Raw genomic sequence first — 18,599 nt, forward strand, 5'->3', positions numbered from 1 at the left:
TCTGACTTAGGGAAGTCTCAGTCAGTTAAAATGTACTGTGTTTAATGCAATTCAACCTAACTAACATATTAAACACCTAATATGTATGGGGTACTGAACTAGCTTTTAGAATTACTAAGACAAAAATGAAACAGTTGTTGCCTTCAAGGAGCTAATGCCACCACTGTATTGATTATAATCCGTATCTAAAGATATTAATGCAGTGAGACTTAGAAATATAAATTAGCAACTTTTCAAAAAAAAACTCATGGAAGATTCTCTATGGAATAATTTTATCCTTGGGTAAAACTGTATATATACCCTGAGGCTCCATAAAGTAAGGACTGATTCAGAAGAGTCCAGTATTTAGCTGGTCTTGCAAGCAACACATGATAAAAGATTCACTCACTAGAACATATGCTTTGTTCCATATGGTTTGCAAAAAATATAATATTCAGAAGAAGTTAAGAAAAGAAGAGCATCCTGTAAGCAGAAGGCTTCAAAGAGAAGGGCTGCAGGTTCGCTAATACTTCTTGAATATTTAATGATTGTATTGTATCATCTCTGTCTTATCACTTTAAAATTGTAGTTTTAAAAACCATACTCTACAGAGTTGATTAATCATTGATTTATATTCATGTTTCTTGATTTTTTTTTAATTAGGATACTGGTGAAAATTCTTCTGATCTGTTGCTTGATTTTCAAATGTCCAGTGAAGATTTGTACAATAAGAATCTTATTCAAAGACAAGACGAAAACATATCTTCAGTGGACTTGAGAATGGAAGCTTCTTCTAACTTTGCCAGCACAGATCTCCTACCTGCACCAGCTATTGAGAACCTTACTGAATGTGAACATGCAGGAATTTGGACTGAATCTCAACTAGGAAATGATGCATTATCCAGTGCAAAACTTGCTTCATTTATGCTTCTTGATTCTACTGGACAAGTAAAGGCCTTTGTTTGCTGCACATTTTGTGTTGTATTTGGTGGGGGGGGGGGGGCGGGGTACTAAGCACTTCTTTTTTGCATACCCAGGGTTAGGTGATATAAACTTATAGCTAAAAGATACTGTAGTGCATTGCTTTCATTTCATGAAGAAATTGAGGCCTACAAAAAGTAAATGATTTGCCACAAAGAGCTGGGGTGGGATTTGACCCACGTTTTCTAACTCTTAAGTCCATCAATCTTTCCAGAGCACCAGAATAAGGATCAACTTTATTGATTCACTAAGTTTTAGAAAATAGCCCCATTTTATTTATTTTCCTGGTGAATGACACCTGAGCAAAATGGAGAACATCTCTGATATTTAAATCATAATTCCAAATTTTCTCTTTGTTTTCACATGTCTTGTCTTTCTTCTGTCCAGAAACCAGAATCCATCATGGCAATGGATTCCCCAGATTCTTCTGATGAACATGCTACATTCCACAATTTATCCAAAGAGTCATTTGAGAAGACTATTATTATAGCAAAAGGCAATTCTAGCCTAGGTAAGTACTAACCATTCTTTGTGTATATATATATATATATATATATATATATATATCTGTGTGTGTGTGTGTGTGTGTGTGTGTGTGTGTGTGTTTTATATATGCATAGTGAATCTTAAACAAAGATTTTCTTTGGTTTCATTTTATGGATTTATGCCAGTACTCTTACGCTCACAGAATGGTCTACAGTTTCGTTTCTAAAACTAAGAAAATAGATGATTAGTACTTTTTTGTATAAATTCTGGTCAAATTGGTTAATTCATGCTTATATTTCCCCCTGGATGATTAACTACTTTGTTGGAAGACTTTATTTCATACTGTAATTGTGCATATTTCTCTTAATTATTTAAAGGTGGTCATTTTTCTGGAAGTAAAAATTATATCAGTAATGGAATTTATAGAAAATGAAGTTAGTAATTTACAATTTCAGATTATGTGTGAAACTAAATTATTAGTTTCTTTAAAGGTTGGCAGTTGTATGTAAATTGCTTGGTAGAGTGAGTCCTTCTGAATATTTAACTTAACTCTACTCGTTGAAATAGCATCGAAAATGGTAGCTACAGGCAAAATCGATCGATTAGCTAGTCACTTTGCATGTTTCATGTCCATTACTATCCGTAAGGCATTGTAGTTTGCTCAAATATACAAATGCAGCAATCCTTCACACTGGAACAAAGAGTACAAAGATTCATACAAAGAATACTTTCATTTGGCAATAGAAGGTTATGGTTAAAGTAAGGAATCTGATCCAGTTTTTCTATATCTTCTTTATTGCCTTCATAGACCTGCTGCTTCCAGAAAAGAGAGGTTTAGCTACCACAGCTCTGACAGTAACAGTATAATCAGAGAGTGGATTTGGGGGTATTAAAGAGTAGTAAGAAACCAAGAGAAAGGTGAAGAATCTGGAGCCCAGAGTTAGAAGTGTGAATGGCTGCCAGCCCATGGGGCTGCTCAGCATGAGCTAGTGCTGAAAAGTGACTCTCAAGTCCTCTGAACTCCTTGTTCTTAGGCAACCCAAGGTCTTTTTGTTCTTTTCCACTTCTTGACCCTTTGAAAGCATTCATGCAAGGGCTTCCAATATGCATATGTGAAGGAAGGGATACAATTGCTGAGTGAATTAGAGTTTCCATAGGGAGGTCAATACGGTCCAAGACTGGTTTGGTCTTGAGGTTTTGGTTAAGCCACCAAGTCTCAAACAGTCTTTTCATCAGAGCTTCCTGCCTCATTTTGAGAGCATGGTTCTTAAAAACAAGATCCCTAACTCAGCCTCTGAAGCAAGTTATATATCACATACTGAAATATCACTCTGCATATGTGAGCTACTATTATGATTTGATGTATGTACATTAACAATTATTTCAAAATACATTGTTTCACACTCTAGTGATGCCAGCTATGTAAGAATGGTAGTTTCAAATCTTCCCGTTGTTCTTCAATAATGAAATACACAATTGTGTTAAAATATTTTTGCCACTGATATATTTAGAGTTCATGTGTGTTCTATTGTCATGATCAATTGCCTTATTATGTAGTCTGTTATTTGGGTTTAAGCCCCCGTAAACACTCTCAAAACCTACTCTTTTATTTATTTTTTTTATGTCAGTCTCCCCAAAGTAGTGCCTTTCTGTTCTATGGGCCAGAGTTTAAGATATGCTTTGAAGCTAAATAGATCGCATTATAATGGCTTACCCAGAACAAACCTTTGAGACTGCATGCCTTGCTCTTACATTTTAACATCTGTTTCTGATATTTATATTCATCAAAAGAATTTACTGAGTGTATATCATGTTCAGAGTTCTGTACTAGGTGCCATGGGGGCCTCCAAAAAAGAAGATATGACCTTTGGGTGTGCTCTCTCTCTCTGTGTCTGTCTCTCATACACACACACATGCATACACACACACACACACACACACACACACACACACACACATGCACCCCTTAAAATGAAATGACAAACATTTGAATGGATCAGCATATAACAAAGTACCCATTAATATAGTGTGCAATGAAAATATGAATAAGGGTGCAGAAGTAAGTGGTTGGGGAAGGGAGGTCAATTGTATAAAATTCATGGAAAAGTCATTTTGAGCTACATTTTGAAGAAGATCTAGATCAAAAATCACAAAAACCCTGTTTTGTAGGGAACTGTGGCTTTCCAGTTCAATTTCTATCTAAATAAGAATCTTCTCTGACACCTACCCATCAAATGGCCATTCAGTTTTTGCTTGAAGTAAGTCTCCACTCAGGAAGAACTTTCTCTACTAAGGCAGCCGATTCCACTTTGACAGAGCTTATAATTGTTTAGATGTTCGTTTTCTTCATATCAAGCCTCCAATGCTTCTATCCATTGCTCCTAATTTTGCCCTTAGTATCCAAGAAGTGATATAATTCCACACTTATGTGCTATCCTGTCAAATATTTGAAGATCATTTTCATTTACTCCCTAACTGTTCTCTCCTTTAGACGTACTCCCCTCCCTATATCCTTAATTATTGCGCATAAGGCAGAAATGTGATATCCTTTGCCATCCTGGTTCTACTCTGGATGTTCTCCAGCTTAGCAATTTCCTTCTTAAAATGTGGCACCTAACATTAATCAAAGCATAGTAGGACAGCACTGATCTTGGGCTCTGCACTGCCTCTAATGTAACACAAGTCTCTGAGATCTTTCTTGACCACCATGTCACAGTATTCACGCATTGATTTACGAATGCTCCCATATAGTTTTCAGAAGAACTGCTGCCTCCACATTTGTCTTGCTTGTCTTCTACTGGTGAAGATGATTTTTTTTAACCCAAGTAAGATTACATTTATCTCTATTAAATTTGATCTTAATCAGTTCTATACAATGCTCTAATCTCTCAAGGTCTTTTTGACTCCTAACCTTGTAATCCAATATGTCAGCTCTCCTCAGCTTCTTGTCATGTTCAGTTTTGATATGCATACCATCTATGCTTTTATTCAAGTCCTGGATAACAAGGTTAAACAGTGCCGATCACTCCTTCCAAGATAACATCAGACCACTGCTGGCATCTCTTTGGATCCTGACATTCAACCAGGTTCATGCCCATTTAATTGTACTGTTTAGCCTACATCACTCCATCTATTAAAATAAAATTGGAGATTTTGTCAAATACTTTTCTAAAAATTAGTTATACTATATCTATTGTGTTTCCAAGCTCAACCAGTCTAATAATTCTGCCCAAAGAGAAAATGAATTGCTAGTCTGATATGACCAATTCCTTTTTAAGTTTATATATATGTATATATATCATTATAATATATATACATATAAAAATATGCATTTATATATTCATATGTTTCATTATAATATATACATATATAAAAATGCATTTATACATTAATATATATTTCATTAAATGCTTCCCAATTGCATGCAAAAATACATTAATTTAAAAAAAATTTTGAGTTTCAAATTTTCTCCCTCTCCCCATTCTCCCTGTTTCTTAAGAAGGCAAGCAATAGGATATCAATTACACATGTAAATACTGCAAAATAAATCATATTTTTGTATGAGCCATGTTGCAAAAGAAAACACACAAAAAGACCCAAAAATATAGTTTAAAATGCTTCCATCTACACTTAGAGTTCATGAATTCTCTCTCTGGAGATAGCATTTTTCATCATGGGTCATTTGGAATTGTCTTGATCGTATTAGCTAAGTCTTTCACAATTGATCATCGTTACAGTATTATTGATACTGATTCTGTTCACTTCACTTTGCATCAGTTCATATAAATCATTCCAGGTTTTTTTGAAACCATCTTGCTCATCATTTCTTATCTCTTCTCCTCATCCTTTCTGTATCACAATAGTAATTCATCACAATCATATACCACAACACTTTGGTAAACCTATTCCCAATAAATAGGTCATCTTTAGCTATGTGGCACCTAGACAGCACAGTGGATAGAGTTCTGGGCTTGGAGTTAGGAAGACTTATCTTCTGACCTCAGACATTTATTAGCTGTGTGATCCTTGACACATTACTTAACCCTGTTTGCCTCAGTTTCCTCATTTGTAAAATGAGCTGGAGAAAGAAATGACAAACCACTGCCTTTAGAGTCACAAAGAGTCAGGCATGATCAAAACAACTGAATAACAACAAAATTCCTAAAAAAAAAACTATTCTAGACTTTGTGATCACTGCTTCCTTTTCGAGATGTTCATTAACCATCTCTTTACAAATAAAATCTAGAATTTTTTTGTCCAGAAGTAAAAGTCATGATTGCTGGCCTATAGTTTGCAAATTCTATTTAATTTTCCCTTTTAAAAAATGAAACATATCATTTTACAGTACTTGTCTTGTCCCTATTATTTTCTTTTTTTTTAATAATTAAATTTATTTATTTAACTTTTAACATTCATTTTCACAAAATTTTGGGTTACAAATTTTCTCCCCTTTTATCCCCTCCCCCCCCAAACACCAAGCATTCTAATTGCCCCTGTGACCAATCTGCTCTCTCTTCTATCATCCCTCTCTGCCCTTGTCTCCATCTTCTCTTTTGTCCTGTAGGGCCAGATAGCTTTCTATACCCCTTTACCTGTATTTCTTATTTCCTAGTGGTAAGAACATTACAGTTGATCCTAACACTTTGAGTTCCAACTTCTTTAGCTCCCTCCCTCTCCACCCCTTCCCTTTGGAAGGCAAGCAATTCAATATAGGCCAAATCTGTGTAGTTTTGCAAATGACTTCCATAATAGTTGTGTTGTATAGGACTAACTATATTTCCCTCCATCCTATCCTGTCCCCCATTACTTCTATTCTCTTTTGATCCTATCCCTCCCCATGAGTGTCGACCTCAAATTGCATTCTCCTCCCCATGCCCTCCCTTCTATCATCCCCCCCACCCTGCTTGTGCCCCTGTCCCCCACTCTCCTGTATTGTGAGATAGGTTTTCCTACCAAAATGAGTGTGCATTTTATTCTTTCTTTTAGTGGAATGTAATGAGAGTAGACTTCATGTTTTTCTCTCACCTCCCCTCTTTATCCCTTCACTAATGAGTCTTTTGCTTACCTCTTTTATGAGAGATAATTTGCCCCATTCAATTTCTCCCTTTCTCCTCCCAACATATTTCTCTCTCACTGCTTGATTTCATTTTTTTTTAAGATATGATCCCATCCTCTTCAATTCACTCTGTGCACTCTGTCTCTATGTATGTGTGCGTGTGTGCATGTGTGTGTGTGTGTAATCCCACCCAGTACCCAGATACTGAAATGTTTTAAGAGTTACAAATATTGTCTTTCCATGTAGGAATGTAAACAGTTCAACTTTAGTAAGTCCCTTATGACTTCTCTTTGCTGTTCACCTTTTCATGGTTCTCTTCATTCTTGTGTTTGAAAGTCAAATTTTCTTTTCAGCTCTGGTCTTTTCATCAAGAATGCTTGAAAATCCTCTATTTCATTGAAAGACCAGTTTTTCCCCTGAAGTGTTATACTCAGTTTTGCTGGATAGGTGATTCTTGGTTTTAGTCCTAGTTCCTTTGACTTCTGGAATATCCTATTCCATGCCCTTCAATCCCTTAATGTAGAGGCTGCTAGATCTTGTGTTATCCTGATTGTATTTCCACAATACTTGAATTGTTTCTTTCTAGCTGCTTGCAATATTTTCTCCTTGACCAGGGAACTCTGGAATTTGGCCACAATGTTCCTAGGAGTTTCTCTTTTTGGATCTCTTTCATGCGGTGTTCTGTGGATTCCTTGAATATTTATTTTGCCCTCTGGTTCTAGAATCTCAGGGCAGTTTTCCTTGATAATTTCATGAAAGATGATGTCTAGGCTCTTCTTTTGATCATGGCTTTCAGGTAGTCCCAAAATTTTTAAATTGTCTCTCCTGAATCTGTTTTCCAGGTCAGTTGTTTTTCCAATGAGATGTTTCACATTATCTTCCATTTTTCCATTCTTCTCTCTTTGTTCTGTGATATCATGCTTTCTCACAAAGTCCTTAGCCTCCATCTGTGCCATTCTAGTTTTGAAAGAACTATTTTCTTCAGTGAGCTTTTGAATCTCCTTTTCCATTTGGCTAATTCTGTTTTTGAAAGCATTCTTCTCCTCATTGGCTTTTTGAGCCTCTTTTGCCAATTGAGTTAGGCTAGTTTTCAAGGTGTTAATTTCTTCAACACTTTTTTGGGTCTCCTTTAGCAGGGAGCTGATCTGCTTTTCATGCTTTTCTTTCATCTCTCTCATTTCTCTTCCCAGCTTTTCCTCCACCTCTCTAACTTGATTTTCAAAATTCTTTTTGAGCTCTTCCATGGCCTGAGCCCCTTGGGTGGGCTGGGACACAGAAGCCTTGATTTCTGTGTCTTTGCCTGATGGTAAGCATTGTTCTTCCTCATCAGAAAGGAAGGGAGGAAATGCCTGTTCTCCAAGAAAGTAGCCTTCAATAGTCTTATTTCTTTTCCCTTTTCTGGGCATTTTCCCAGCCAGTGACTTGACCTCTGAATATTCTCCTCACACCCATCTCCCCTCCTGATCCTCCCAGCCAGCGTTTGGGGACTGAGATTCAAATGCTGCTTCCAGCCTTAGGGCTTTGGGCGGGGGCAGGGCTGCTATTCAGTGTGAGATTAGGTTCAGGTGGTCAGGTCAGGGCAGGGCCGCCTCTCAGGCTCAGTTCCCTCAGGGGGTTAATGCACAGACCTTCCACAATGGATTCAGGCTCCCGCCTGCTTGGGGAGCCCCAGTCTGCAGCTGTCTCTCAGCTTCTACTTCCCGGGGGGGCCCGAATCATGGGGGCACCCCACTCCCCTCTCGACCTGCCAAAGAGACTCTCTCACCAACCCCCGTCACCTGTGGGTGGAGGTACTTGTGCGGCCGCTGGAGATCCCGTCCCTGAAGCCTGCTCGGGTCTGTTTCTCTTGGTGCCATGGCCGCAGCAGGTCTGGGCTGGGCTGGGCTCCGTGTCTGCAGCGCGACGGACCTTTTGCGAGAGGTTTGCAGGTCCCTCCGGAACAGAAATCTCCCTCGCCCCAATATTCCATGGCCTCTGGGTGCAGAATTCGCCGTGAGTTACTCCCCTGTAGCCGTTCTATGGGTTGTGGGTTCGGAGATATGTGTATGTGCGTCTTTCTACTCCGCCATCTTGGCTCCGCCTCCTGTCCCTATTATTTTCAAAAGTCATTCGCAGTAGCTAAGAAAACAGATCCTCCAAGTGGAGAGAAAAGGATGGTAAGGAAAATCACCCATGCAAAGTTAGAGATGAGAATGAATGTAACATGTTTAGGGAAAAGCACGTAGATTACACTTCAGTTAAATTGAATGAACGTTTTTTGAGTGTCTATTGTGTGTTCTGTTAAATACTATTTTATTGCTGCTTGTGACCCTGGGTTCTTGAAGGCTGTGCCAGTAGGGTAAAAGTCCAGGTCTACATTCTACCACGTTGGAAGAGCTTAAAGAAAGTCTTAAAGTTTAGACTAATTATAGCTTATCAAATAGTACATGACTGGTTATTGATATAGGAATCAAATCAAAATCAACTCTCCATGTTTGCACTCAGATTACAGATGAATTAAAGCAAAACTGAAAACACTGCATTAGAAAAAAGCTTATATTGTCTGTCTTGAACTTAATAACTGTTGTATCATTCAATCAATCAGAGGTATGTATTAGCTAGGTATGGCTGATACAAGTACAAATTTTTAATAACTCTACAGGCTTTTGAACCAACTGTATATATTGGTCTGGACAACAGGCACCATTTGCATCATTGTTTTCTTTCTGTTCACAGAGCCAGCATTCTGGATCAGGCTTTCACTACTCCTTGGTTAGACTATTTCAGTCGCCTTCTCATTGCTCGCCTTTCAGTCTCTTCCATTTTCAATCCATTGTCCAAACATTTGCAAAAAAATATTTTCCTAAGGCATTATTCTATGTTGCTCTACTTATTGGTTCTTTCTTGTTTCTAGAATTACATACAATGTCTTCAGTCTTACATTGAAGGCTCTCAAAAATGTCTGCTGACTATATTATCAGATTTATTTCACATAGCTGTCATTCATCATTCTGTGTTAAAGCTCAACAGGTATATTGGTTACTGGCTTTTTTTCTGAACTCACATTCCACTGTCCGCCTCAGTGAACTTGCACAGTCTATGAACTTGCACAGTCTCTCCTCAGCTCCACCTGGAAGATTCTGCATTGCCCAGCTCCAGTGCCACCTCCTGCAGAGAGCCTGATCTTAGCCACTAATACTCTTTTTATCCTCAGAGTACCTTGCACATCCTTATCTATCAACATCTTTTGTTCCCTTATGAAAAAGTTCTTTGGGGGAAGGAATTACTTTTTTTAATTTTATACCCCCAGCAAGTTCTTTGGGGGAAGGAAATAATTGTCTTTTTAAAAAAAATTTATATCCCCAGCTTCTTCCAGATACTCAGTACTTAATATTTATTGATTTCAGCATTGTTTGAATATTATTTATTGATTTGAAATAAAATTTTTCTTGAAGTGGAAATTTTTCATAAAAGGGTACAGAAATAAGGTTGGCAAAGAGTAAGGGTCAACTGATAGAGAGCTTTGAATGTTTGATTAAGAAGGTAGATTGATGTAGTAGGCAACTGATAACAGGAGTTATGTCTATTATCTGGTGTGTAAGTGATGGGTAGGAAAAAATGAATAGCAGATGCTAAAGTCCTTAGACATTCAAGAGAGATCCAGAATTCTAAGACATTAGTCAACCAATTATTAAGCATGTTCAGGGATCTTATATTCTAGCAGTGGAAATGGAACACAGTATATTTCACCTGTGTTCCCTAATTTATGTTAAATTAAACTTTGTACATTTAATTGTAAAATAAGATACAAGAGCCTACACTGAGAAAATTAAGCTGTCATGGATTTTTTCCTGAAAATGTGTTGTGAAAGTGTGCTGCATTAAATTCATTGCATCAAAGTGTACCTAAGCACAATATTTGTGGCTGGAAGAATCTTGAAATCCAACCTGGATTCAAGTAATGCTCTGAATTCAAGTGCACCTCCACCTTGTTTTTGTGGGAGTCAAACTTATTTCTGCCCTCTTGCTCCCACACTATTACCTGTGGAGGATGTGGAACACATGATTGAGGTCACATTGGGAATGAGAATGCCTACCTCTGTGAAATTTTGTGTGCTTGTGCAAAATTCTGCAGGCTGCGGAATCAATGATTACACAGCAGAGTTGGGGTCAGAGGGAAGATTATCCTCCTTTGCAGTAAGGGGATTGCACAGGGGGAAACCAAACAGTTTAATTCAAGGGACATTTACTGAATATCTCTTCATGAAAATACCAAACATTTGGTTCTGGTAAAGCATTGTATTGCATAAAATTTTTAATAGTGCCTGGGTCATAGTACAGTGCTCTGCAAAAGTAGTGCTAAATTAACGCTTGTAGAATGAATTTATGGGTAAGTGCTTTAATATGTCATGTATTTTGGAAGAACATTGTTTAAATAACTTGAACACATAATGCAAAAATGTCCCAAAGCAACACTTACCTATTTGAATTGATGAACGGAAAGAGCCCAGAATACTTGGGTATCTTAACCATTCTAAAATTAAATTTTTGTTGTTATTGTTGCAATGACTCTCTGCTAAGGTCTTCATCAGATACATGCTGCAGTGGTTTCTGCAATATCGGAAGAGACCCACCCACTCCATAGCTTGTTATATGTAGACTTGAAGTTAAAGCATAGCATCTGTTTTAAGCAAATGAATAATTATTTTTTACAACAGAACCACAATTCACAATTATATTTATCTTAATGCCTGGATCAGAGCATTGGCCCTCATGGATCTCCTAGAACATAAAGCCCCATTCATAAGAACCAATTCTTTATACTAGCATTTAATGTCACCTCATTTAATTTTCATTTTGTATGTAGTAAATGGAAAGACTTCACTTGGAAGTTACAGTCAGCAGGGAGGAGAAACATTTTTGATGTCCAGGAAGTGAGGTCATCCTCCAGGAAGAGAAACTTATCCATCTTTGCCTTTTCAGGATGGACAATATGCACAGCTCATTTAAGAAAGGCCTTTGCTGGTGACAAGTCACAGGTGTAGTCTAAATTATCAACATGCAAAGGGAGAGGTGGAGTGCAGTGACACCGAAAGAAAAGTTGATATGATGTGGATAGTGCTTCCACTTCTTGGATTCTTTCTGTCTTTGTAAGTTCTCTTTCTGGACTTGCATTATCTCTTTGCTTGAGAAGACATGCACTGGTTCTTCTGTGTGTTTATCAGGAATTTTCTTGTGGAAACAGAACTTGCCTTATTTAGGGTGGGGCAGGGGGAGGAAGAAATCTGAATATTTGGACAAAGGGGCATACCAAATGGCGTAGGTAATCTGGTGGTGACAAGATGATTGAATTCTAACTGAGCTATCTACTTTTTGCCTGACTCTCTGCTAAAGCCTTCATCAATCACCTTTATTCATGCCTACTTCAGGAGTGATAGCTGCCAACAGTAACAAGCCATTTTGTTTTGTGTTTTAATATATATTTTCCTTTTTATCAATTGAACTCCCTTTCCATTTTGAGACCTAGTGTTTCACTAATATAGCTACAACTTTGCACACAGAGCTTAGCTCCTTTTAATTTTAAGTACAACCTAAATCAGGTAATACTGTTGAAAGCTGCAGTTGTGCCAACAAATTAATTTTAGATCTGGCATTGTGTTCCTTTTAATGTCATCAACTGTGACTTGCAGTAGCACTTTAAACCCAAACCATGACATTGTTAGCTTTCACTTTTGATTAAATAATCTATACCAAGATGATTAAGCACTTGGAAAACAGTAAAAGGTAAAAAATGTCATTGTTGTTCTTAATGTAAGAGAAGCCTTTGAAGCATCAGTAGTTTTATTGTTAAATATCAAATAAAAAGGGGATGTTTTATTTTTACCTGGTAAGAATGAACTCTCTTTTCATGCCTTTATAATTCCTTGCTTATCCAGGCCTAAACTATAGTTTGTTTTTGAGGCCCATATTTTCATTTTTATTTCTTCTGTTATGCTATTCATTCATTAAATTAAGTGAAAATTCAATAATTCAAAAATAGCTGTTAAGTACATACTATATGAGGCTTTGTGTTAGCTGCTGGAGATATAAGGATAAAACTAATTAGTATCTGCCCTTAAGGATCTTACGTTTGGATGGTAGGTACAACATGTACATATATAAATAACTAAAAAGTATGAACAAAATAATTTCAACATGGAAAGAGGGCTAATAATAGTGAGAATCAGAAATGGCTTTGTGCTAGAGGTGAGTTCTTCTTTGAAGGAAGCAAGGAATTCAATGAGGCATAGATGAAGAGAAAATGGCTGAAGATGGAGGATCCCTGGTGCAGAGTCATGGAGGCAGGAGACAAAATGTTGTCTATGAGGAACAGCTAGCAGCTTGACCCTGATGGAGGATGCCCCACAGGGAATGATATGAAATAACACAGGAAAAGTAAATGGGAGTCATATTTTAGAGTGCTTCAAATGGTAGGTTGAGAATTTTGTATGGTAGTAGGGATCTGTTGGTGATTTTGAGGTACAACTAGGTACAGACCTGGGGATTTAGAGAGTAACAATATGGTCAGTTCTGTCATTTAAGAATATCCATTTGACATCTTTGTGAAGGGGAGATTGGAAAGGAATGTGAATAATGTTAGGAAAACCAATTAGGAGAGGTGTTATAGTTTTGGTGAGAAATAAGAGCCTGAACTGGGATTGAGATTTTTATGTGTGGTGAAAAAGGGGATGTCTGTGATAGATGTAGAAGTAGAATAAATATGACTAGAAACCAAATGAAGACTGAGGGGGAATAGCTAAAGATATTTTGGTCCTAAGGCAGACAATTGGGTGACTGGCATTCTCATTCCTAATGTGACCTCTGTCATGTGTTCCGCATCCTCCACAGGAGCATTCCTTGAATCCAGGTTGGATTTCAAGATTCTTTCAGCCACAAATGTTGTGCTTAGGTACACTTTGATGCAATGAATTTAATGCAGCACACTTTCACAACACATTTTTAGGAAAAAATCCATGACAGCTTAATTTTCTCAGTGTAGGCTATTGTATCCTATTTTACAATTAAATGTACAAAGTTTAATTTAACATAAATTAGAAATGAGAAAGTTTGAAAATGGAATGGGTTTGGGGAAAATACATGGAGTTACTCTTTGGACTTGTGGTTGCGATGCTTTGAGGATATCCAAGTAGAGATTTCCAACAGTTAGTTGGTTATTTAGGAATGAAGTTTAAGAGAGAGATTAAGACCTGGATATGTAGGTTTGGAAGACATCTGCAAAGAAAATGACAATTTAAACCGTGGAAGCTGATTAAATCCCTAAAGAAAAGAATATATAGAGAAGAGAAGACAGCTCAGGACCGAACCTTGAGGGATGACTGTAATTATTTTGTGGAAAGAGGATGATGTATCAGCTTGGAGCCTAAGAATGCGTAATTAGACACGCAGGAGGAAAACAAAGATAGAGCAGTATCCCACAAACCCAAGGTAGGAGATTATGCAAGAGGAAGGAGTGGTCAACAATGTCAAAAGCATAGGTAAAAATGATGAGGACTAGGGGAGGCAGTGGGGGGAAGGTTATTGGATTTAGCCAGTTATGAGATCATTCTCCATCTTGGATACAACAATTTTAGTTAAGTAGAGTCAACAGCACAAATTCAAGGAATTGAGAAATGATTGGAAGGCATAGAAATGTATGCTATAAATAAATTCAGCATTCGTAGGGTATTTGTGCTGGATGGGGCCACTGAAATCATCTAATCCTACTTTGTCATTTCACAAGTAAGGAAACTGAAGGCCAGAGGAAGTAAGGAACTTGACCAAAGCTCAGTCAGCTAATAAATGTTAGAGCTAAAACAGGAAGTGAGGTTTTCTAAATCCTGTTGTAGTGCTTATTATATACTGCCTTGCTTAGAGGCACATGATATGTTCAGGGCTTTGTCCTCTTTATTAGTTTAGTTTAACTGGAACCTGATGGGGAGGATTAAAATAGTCTCTTTATAATAACAGACAGTTAAGGCTTGAGTGGAATGCTCTGCTTAGAGAATTTTCCCATTATTTCATTTAGAAAAAAACTCATTAAAAAGTATGCTTTTCTGAACAGCAAATAATTACTAAAGTATTGCAGGCAAAATGGTCACAAAGAAAACTTATAGATCTTTGATATATATCCTATTAAATTCTTTTGCTATAGCAAAATTGCTTCAATTAAGAAATATTGAAGATGTTCCTATATCTTAGGTTAATTGTTTATTCCCGTTTGTACTTTTCAACACTCATTTGAAATGAACAATAGGTATGATCATGATGGACCAGTGTTGGAGCAAGAAACACCTCAGTTCAAGACCTATTCCTGATACGTAGTTGTTATACAATAATGTGGCAAAGCTTTTAAGTTGCCAGTGCCCTGGGTCATTGTCTGACTGTAAATTTCATACAAATTGTCCATCTGCATCAAATTTGCATCAGGGAAGGTGGTGCAGTGGATAGAGTACCAGTGCAGGAATCAGGAGGACCTGAGTTCAAATCTCACCTCAGACACTTGACACTCACTAGCTGTGTGACCTTGGGCAAGTCACTTAACCCCAATTGCCTCGTCCTGGGTCATCTCCAGTCATCCTGATGAATATCTGGTCACAATTCAGGTGGCTCTGGAGGAGAAGTGAGGCTGGTGACCTGCACAGCCCTCCCTCACTCAAACAAAGTCAGGTTCAAGTCATATCATGATTTCTCTGATGGCATGGACTTCTTCAGCAATGAAGGATGAGTACACACACATCCAAGCATTGGGGAAGGCAGTTTTCACACCAAAAGTTCCCCACACTGCTGAAATCACAGGTCTAGATAAAAAAAGTCCTATTATTTCAGGAAAGCTAAATAATGTTAGAAAACGTATTGGGGGGCGGAGCCAAGATGGCAGAGTGAAAGCAACGACTCACCTAAGCTCCTGGACAAACTCCTCTGGATATCTCTGAAAGGAGAATCTGACCAGACTTTGGAGGTGTAGAATCCAGTGGGTGACAGACTTTGACAGATTCGGAGCCCAGGTTGGACTGGAAGGTCCACGGGAAGGATCTGTTCCGCGGGGGTAAGCCCCCAGCACACAGCGCAGCGCGGTCAGTGCAGCAGGACGGAAGGGACCTGAGAAGCCCGAGAGTGGCGGGCGAAACCAGCGGAGCAGGAGACAAGCCAAACCGAGCCAGTGAGAGCCGCTGAGCGCCAGATATCAGCGCAGCAGCCCTTGAAACCTTCAGCCTGAAGACTAAACTTCGGTAAGTCACCTACTGGAACTTCCGGGAGCTAGGATGGCGGAGTGATCAGTAAATGCTCTCCCCGCCCCCCTCTCCCCCCCGATGACCGTGAAAGAACCATAAAATTCTTCCCCAGATAAATCCTGGATCAGCGGGAACAGCAGAAGGGGGCAAATAGTCTCATAACACCAGAGGCTACAAAAATAGCAAAGGGGGATTCTTCCTACTGTGGTGGAGGCGATCTGGAAGGACAGACGACCCAGGGCAGAGAAAATTCGCACTGAGACCCAGGCAAGCCTCAGAGCCAGGAGACAAGCCCCAGGAGGGGCGGGAACACGCATTAGCTTCTAGGCGTGCCCCAGCCCTCCAGGGGAAAAGGGAAGACAATAGGGAAGCTGGGATCACCATGCCCTGACCTTGCCTTTGCCTCAGGTCAGCTGAGGAGATCTCCTGAGACTAGACCACCCCTCCCACACACCTAACAAGCTAACCCCAGGGCTGATCTGGGAAACAAAAAAAAAAGCCTGCTTTTAGCCTAGACACACATCAGCTCAACTTAAAGATCTGTACCTTCTGACTGAAAGAACCAGAAGCTACAACACTCAGCCAACATCATGAATCGGAAAAAGCAGACGAAAAGTGAAAAAACCATAGAATCTTTCTATGGGGATAAGGACCAAAACACAAACACCAAAGAGGTCAGAGCTGAGACTGTACTTCCATCTGAAACCTCAGATGGGACTATGAATTTCTCGCAAGCACAACTAGAGTACTTGGAACATCTGAAGAAGGATATAAAAGAAAAACTGGCCAATGATTTTAAAATTATAAAAAAAGAATTCACTGATGAGAACATCACTCTGAAAAGGAAAATTGAACAAATGGAAAAGGAAGTTCAAAAATTAACTGGAGAGAATAATTCCCTAAAAGGAAGAGTTAATCAAACGGAAAAGGAAACCCAAAACCTAATTGGGAAAATTGATCAGATGGAAAAGGAAACCCAAAACCTAACTGGGAAAATTGGTCGAATGCAAAAAGAAGTACAAAAATTAAATGGAGAAAATAGCTCCTTAAAGGGAAAAATTGGTCAGATGGAAAAGGAGATGCAAAAGCTAACTGAAGAAAACAATACGATGAAAATTAGAATTGGTCAAGTAGAAACTAATGACTCAATGAGGCAACAAGAATCAGTCAAACAAAATCTAAAGAATGAAAAGATAGAAGAAAATGTAAAATATTTAATTGGAAAAACAACTGACCTGGAAAATAGATCCAGGAGAGAAAATTTAAGAATTATTGGCCTGCCAGAAACCCATGATGAAGAAAAGAGTCTGGACAATATCTTCCAGGAAATCATCAAGGAAAACTGCCCAGAAGTACTAGACTCAGAGGGCAAAATAGTCATCGAAAGAATCCACTGTTCCCCTCCCGAAAGGGATCCCAAACTCAAAACCCCAAGAAATATAGTTGCCAAATTCCAGAGCTATCAAGTGAAGGAGAAAATACTACAAGCAGCCAGAAAGAAACAATTCAAATATCAAGGACACACAGTCAGGATCACACAGGACCTTGCAGCTTCTACATTAAAAGATCGAAAGAATTGGAACCCAATATTCCGTAAGGCAAAGGAGTTGGGACTTCAACCAAGGATCAACTACCCAGCAAAGTTCAGCATAACATTTCAGGCAAGGAGAAAGTCATTCAATGAAATAAGGGATTTCCAAAGCTTCCTGAACTCAATAGACAATTTGATCTTCAAATGCAGGTCTCCAGAGAATCATAAAAAGGTAAACAGAGGGGAAAAAACAAAAACAAAAACTTGCTACTCAATTAGGGCAAACTGTTTACCTCCCTATAAGGGAAGATGATACCTGTTAATCTTGAGAACTGTGCAGCTATTATGATAAAAGGGATATATGTAGAGGGAACGGGCATAAAGTAAATGATGTCATGTCAAAAATATGATTTAAGTATGAGAAGGGATTGTAATAGGAGGTGTGAAAAGTGGGAAGCAGAAAATGGCAAATTATATCACAGGAAGAAGTACAAAACTATAGTAGAGGGAAGGAGGGGAGGGAGATGAGCATTGTTTGAGAGGTACTCTCATCTGATTTGTTCAAAGGAGGGAACAATAATCTTAAGTAGATAATCCTAACTAGCTCTATAGCTAGTAGGAGGGGAAGGGGGAAGAAAGGGGAGGGTGGCTAAAAGGGAGGAAAGAAGCAATAAGAGTAAAGGGGAGTAAAAGGGAGGGGGGCTAAAAGAAGGAGGGGAAGGCTGCAGGAGGAGGGGGAGAAAAGTGAATACTATTGAGGAGGGGAAGGGAGATGGGAGAGCTAAAAGCACAAATGGTGGGAAAGAGGTTGGAGGGAAATACACAGATTGTAATCATAACTGTGAATGTGAATGGATAGAAAATGTATTGCTGGATCTGTGATTGTTTGTGGGAGTATCTTTATTGGATTTACCTATCTCCGTTCATTATAGGTGCTATACAAGACATAATGCTAGATACATGGATGAATAAAAACAGGAAATCACTTATGGGTAGTTAAAAACAGCTAGGTGGCACAGTTGATGGAGCATTGGACCTGAAGTCAGAAAGACCTGAGTTCAAATCTTATCTTAGACTAGCTGAGTAGCCCTGGGCAAGTCATTTAACCTCTGCCTTAGTTTCTTTAGCTGTAAAAATGAAGATTATAATAGCACCTACCTTCCAGAGTTGTTGTGGATCAAATAAGAATATTTGTAAAGAGCTTAACACAATGCCTGGCACATAGTAAGCTTTATATAGGTGCTATCTATTATTATTTTGTATAGCAATACTTTATGGTCACAATCTGATCCCTGAAGAAATGGGTATTATTTCAG

General features: G+C 38.5%; 1 protein-coding gene across 24 annotated transcripts in view; it reads left to right on the forward strand.

Annotated features, from left to right (window-relative positions):
• MPDZ (multiple PDZ domain crumbs cell polarity complex component) overlaps window positions 1–18,599 on the forward strand; it is a 312,491-nt gene that overhangs the window by 207,088 nt on the left and 86,804 nt on the right. For all 24 annotated transcript variants that reach the window (XM_072596383.1, XM_072596408.1, XM_072596401.1 and 21 more), the window contains 2 exons: window positions 643–927; window positions 1,348–1,471. In XM_072596383.1, coding sequence (XP_072452484.1) covers window positions 643–927; window positions 1,348–1,471 — 409 coding nt within the window. The remainder of the gene's footprint in view (window positions 1–642; window positions 928–1,347; window positions 1,472–18,599) is intronic.

This window comes from Notamacropus eugenii, chromosome 1 (assembly GCF_028372415.1).
Source record: "Notamacropus eugenii isolate mMacEug1 chromosome 1, mMacEug1.pri_v2, whole genome shotgun sequence".
Lineage (NCBI taxonomy): Eukaryota > Metazoa > Chordata > Mammalia > Diprotodontia > Macropodidae > Notamacropus > Notamacropus eugenii.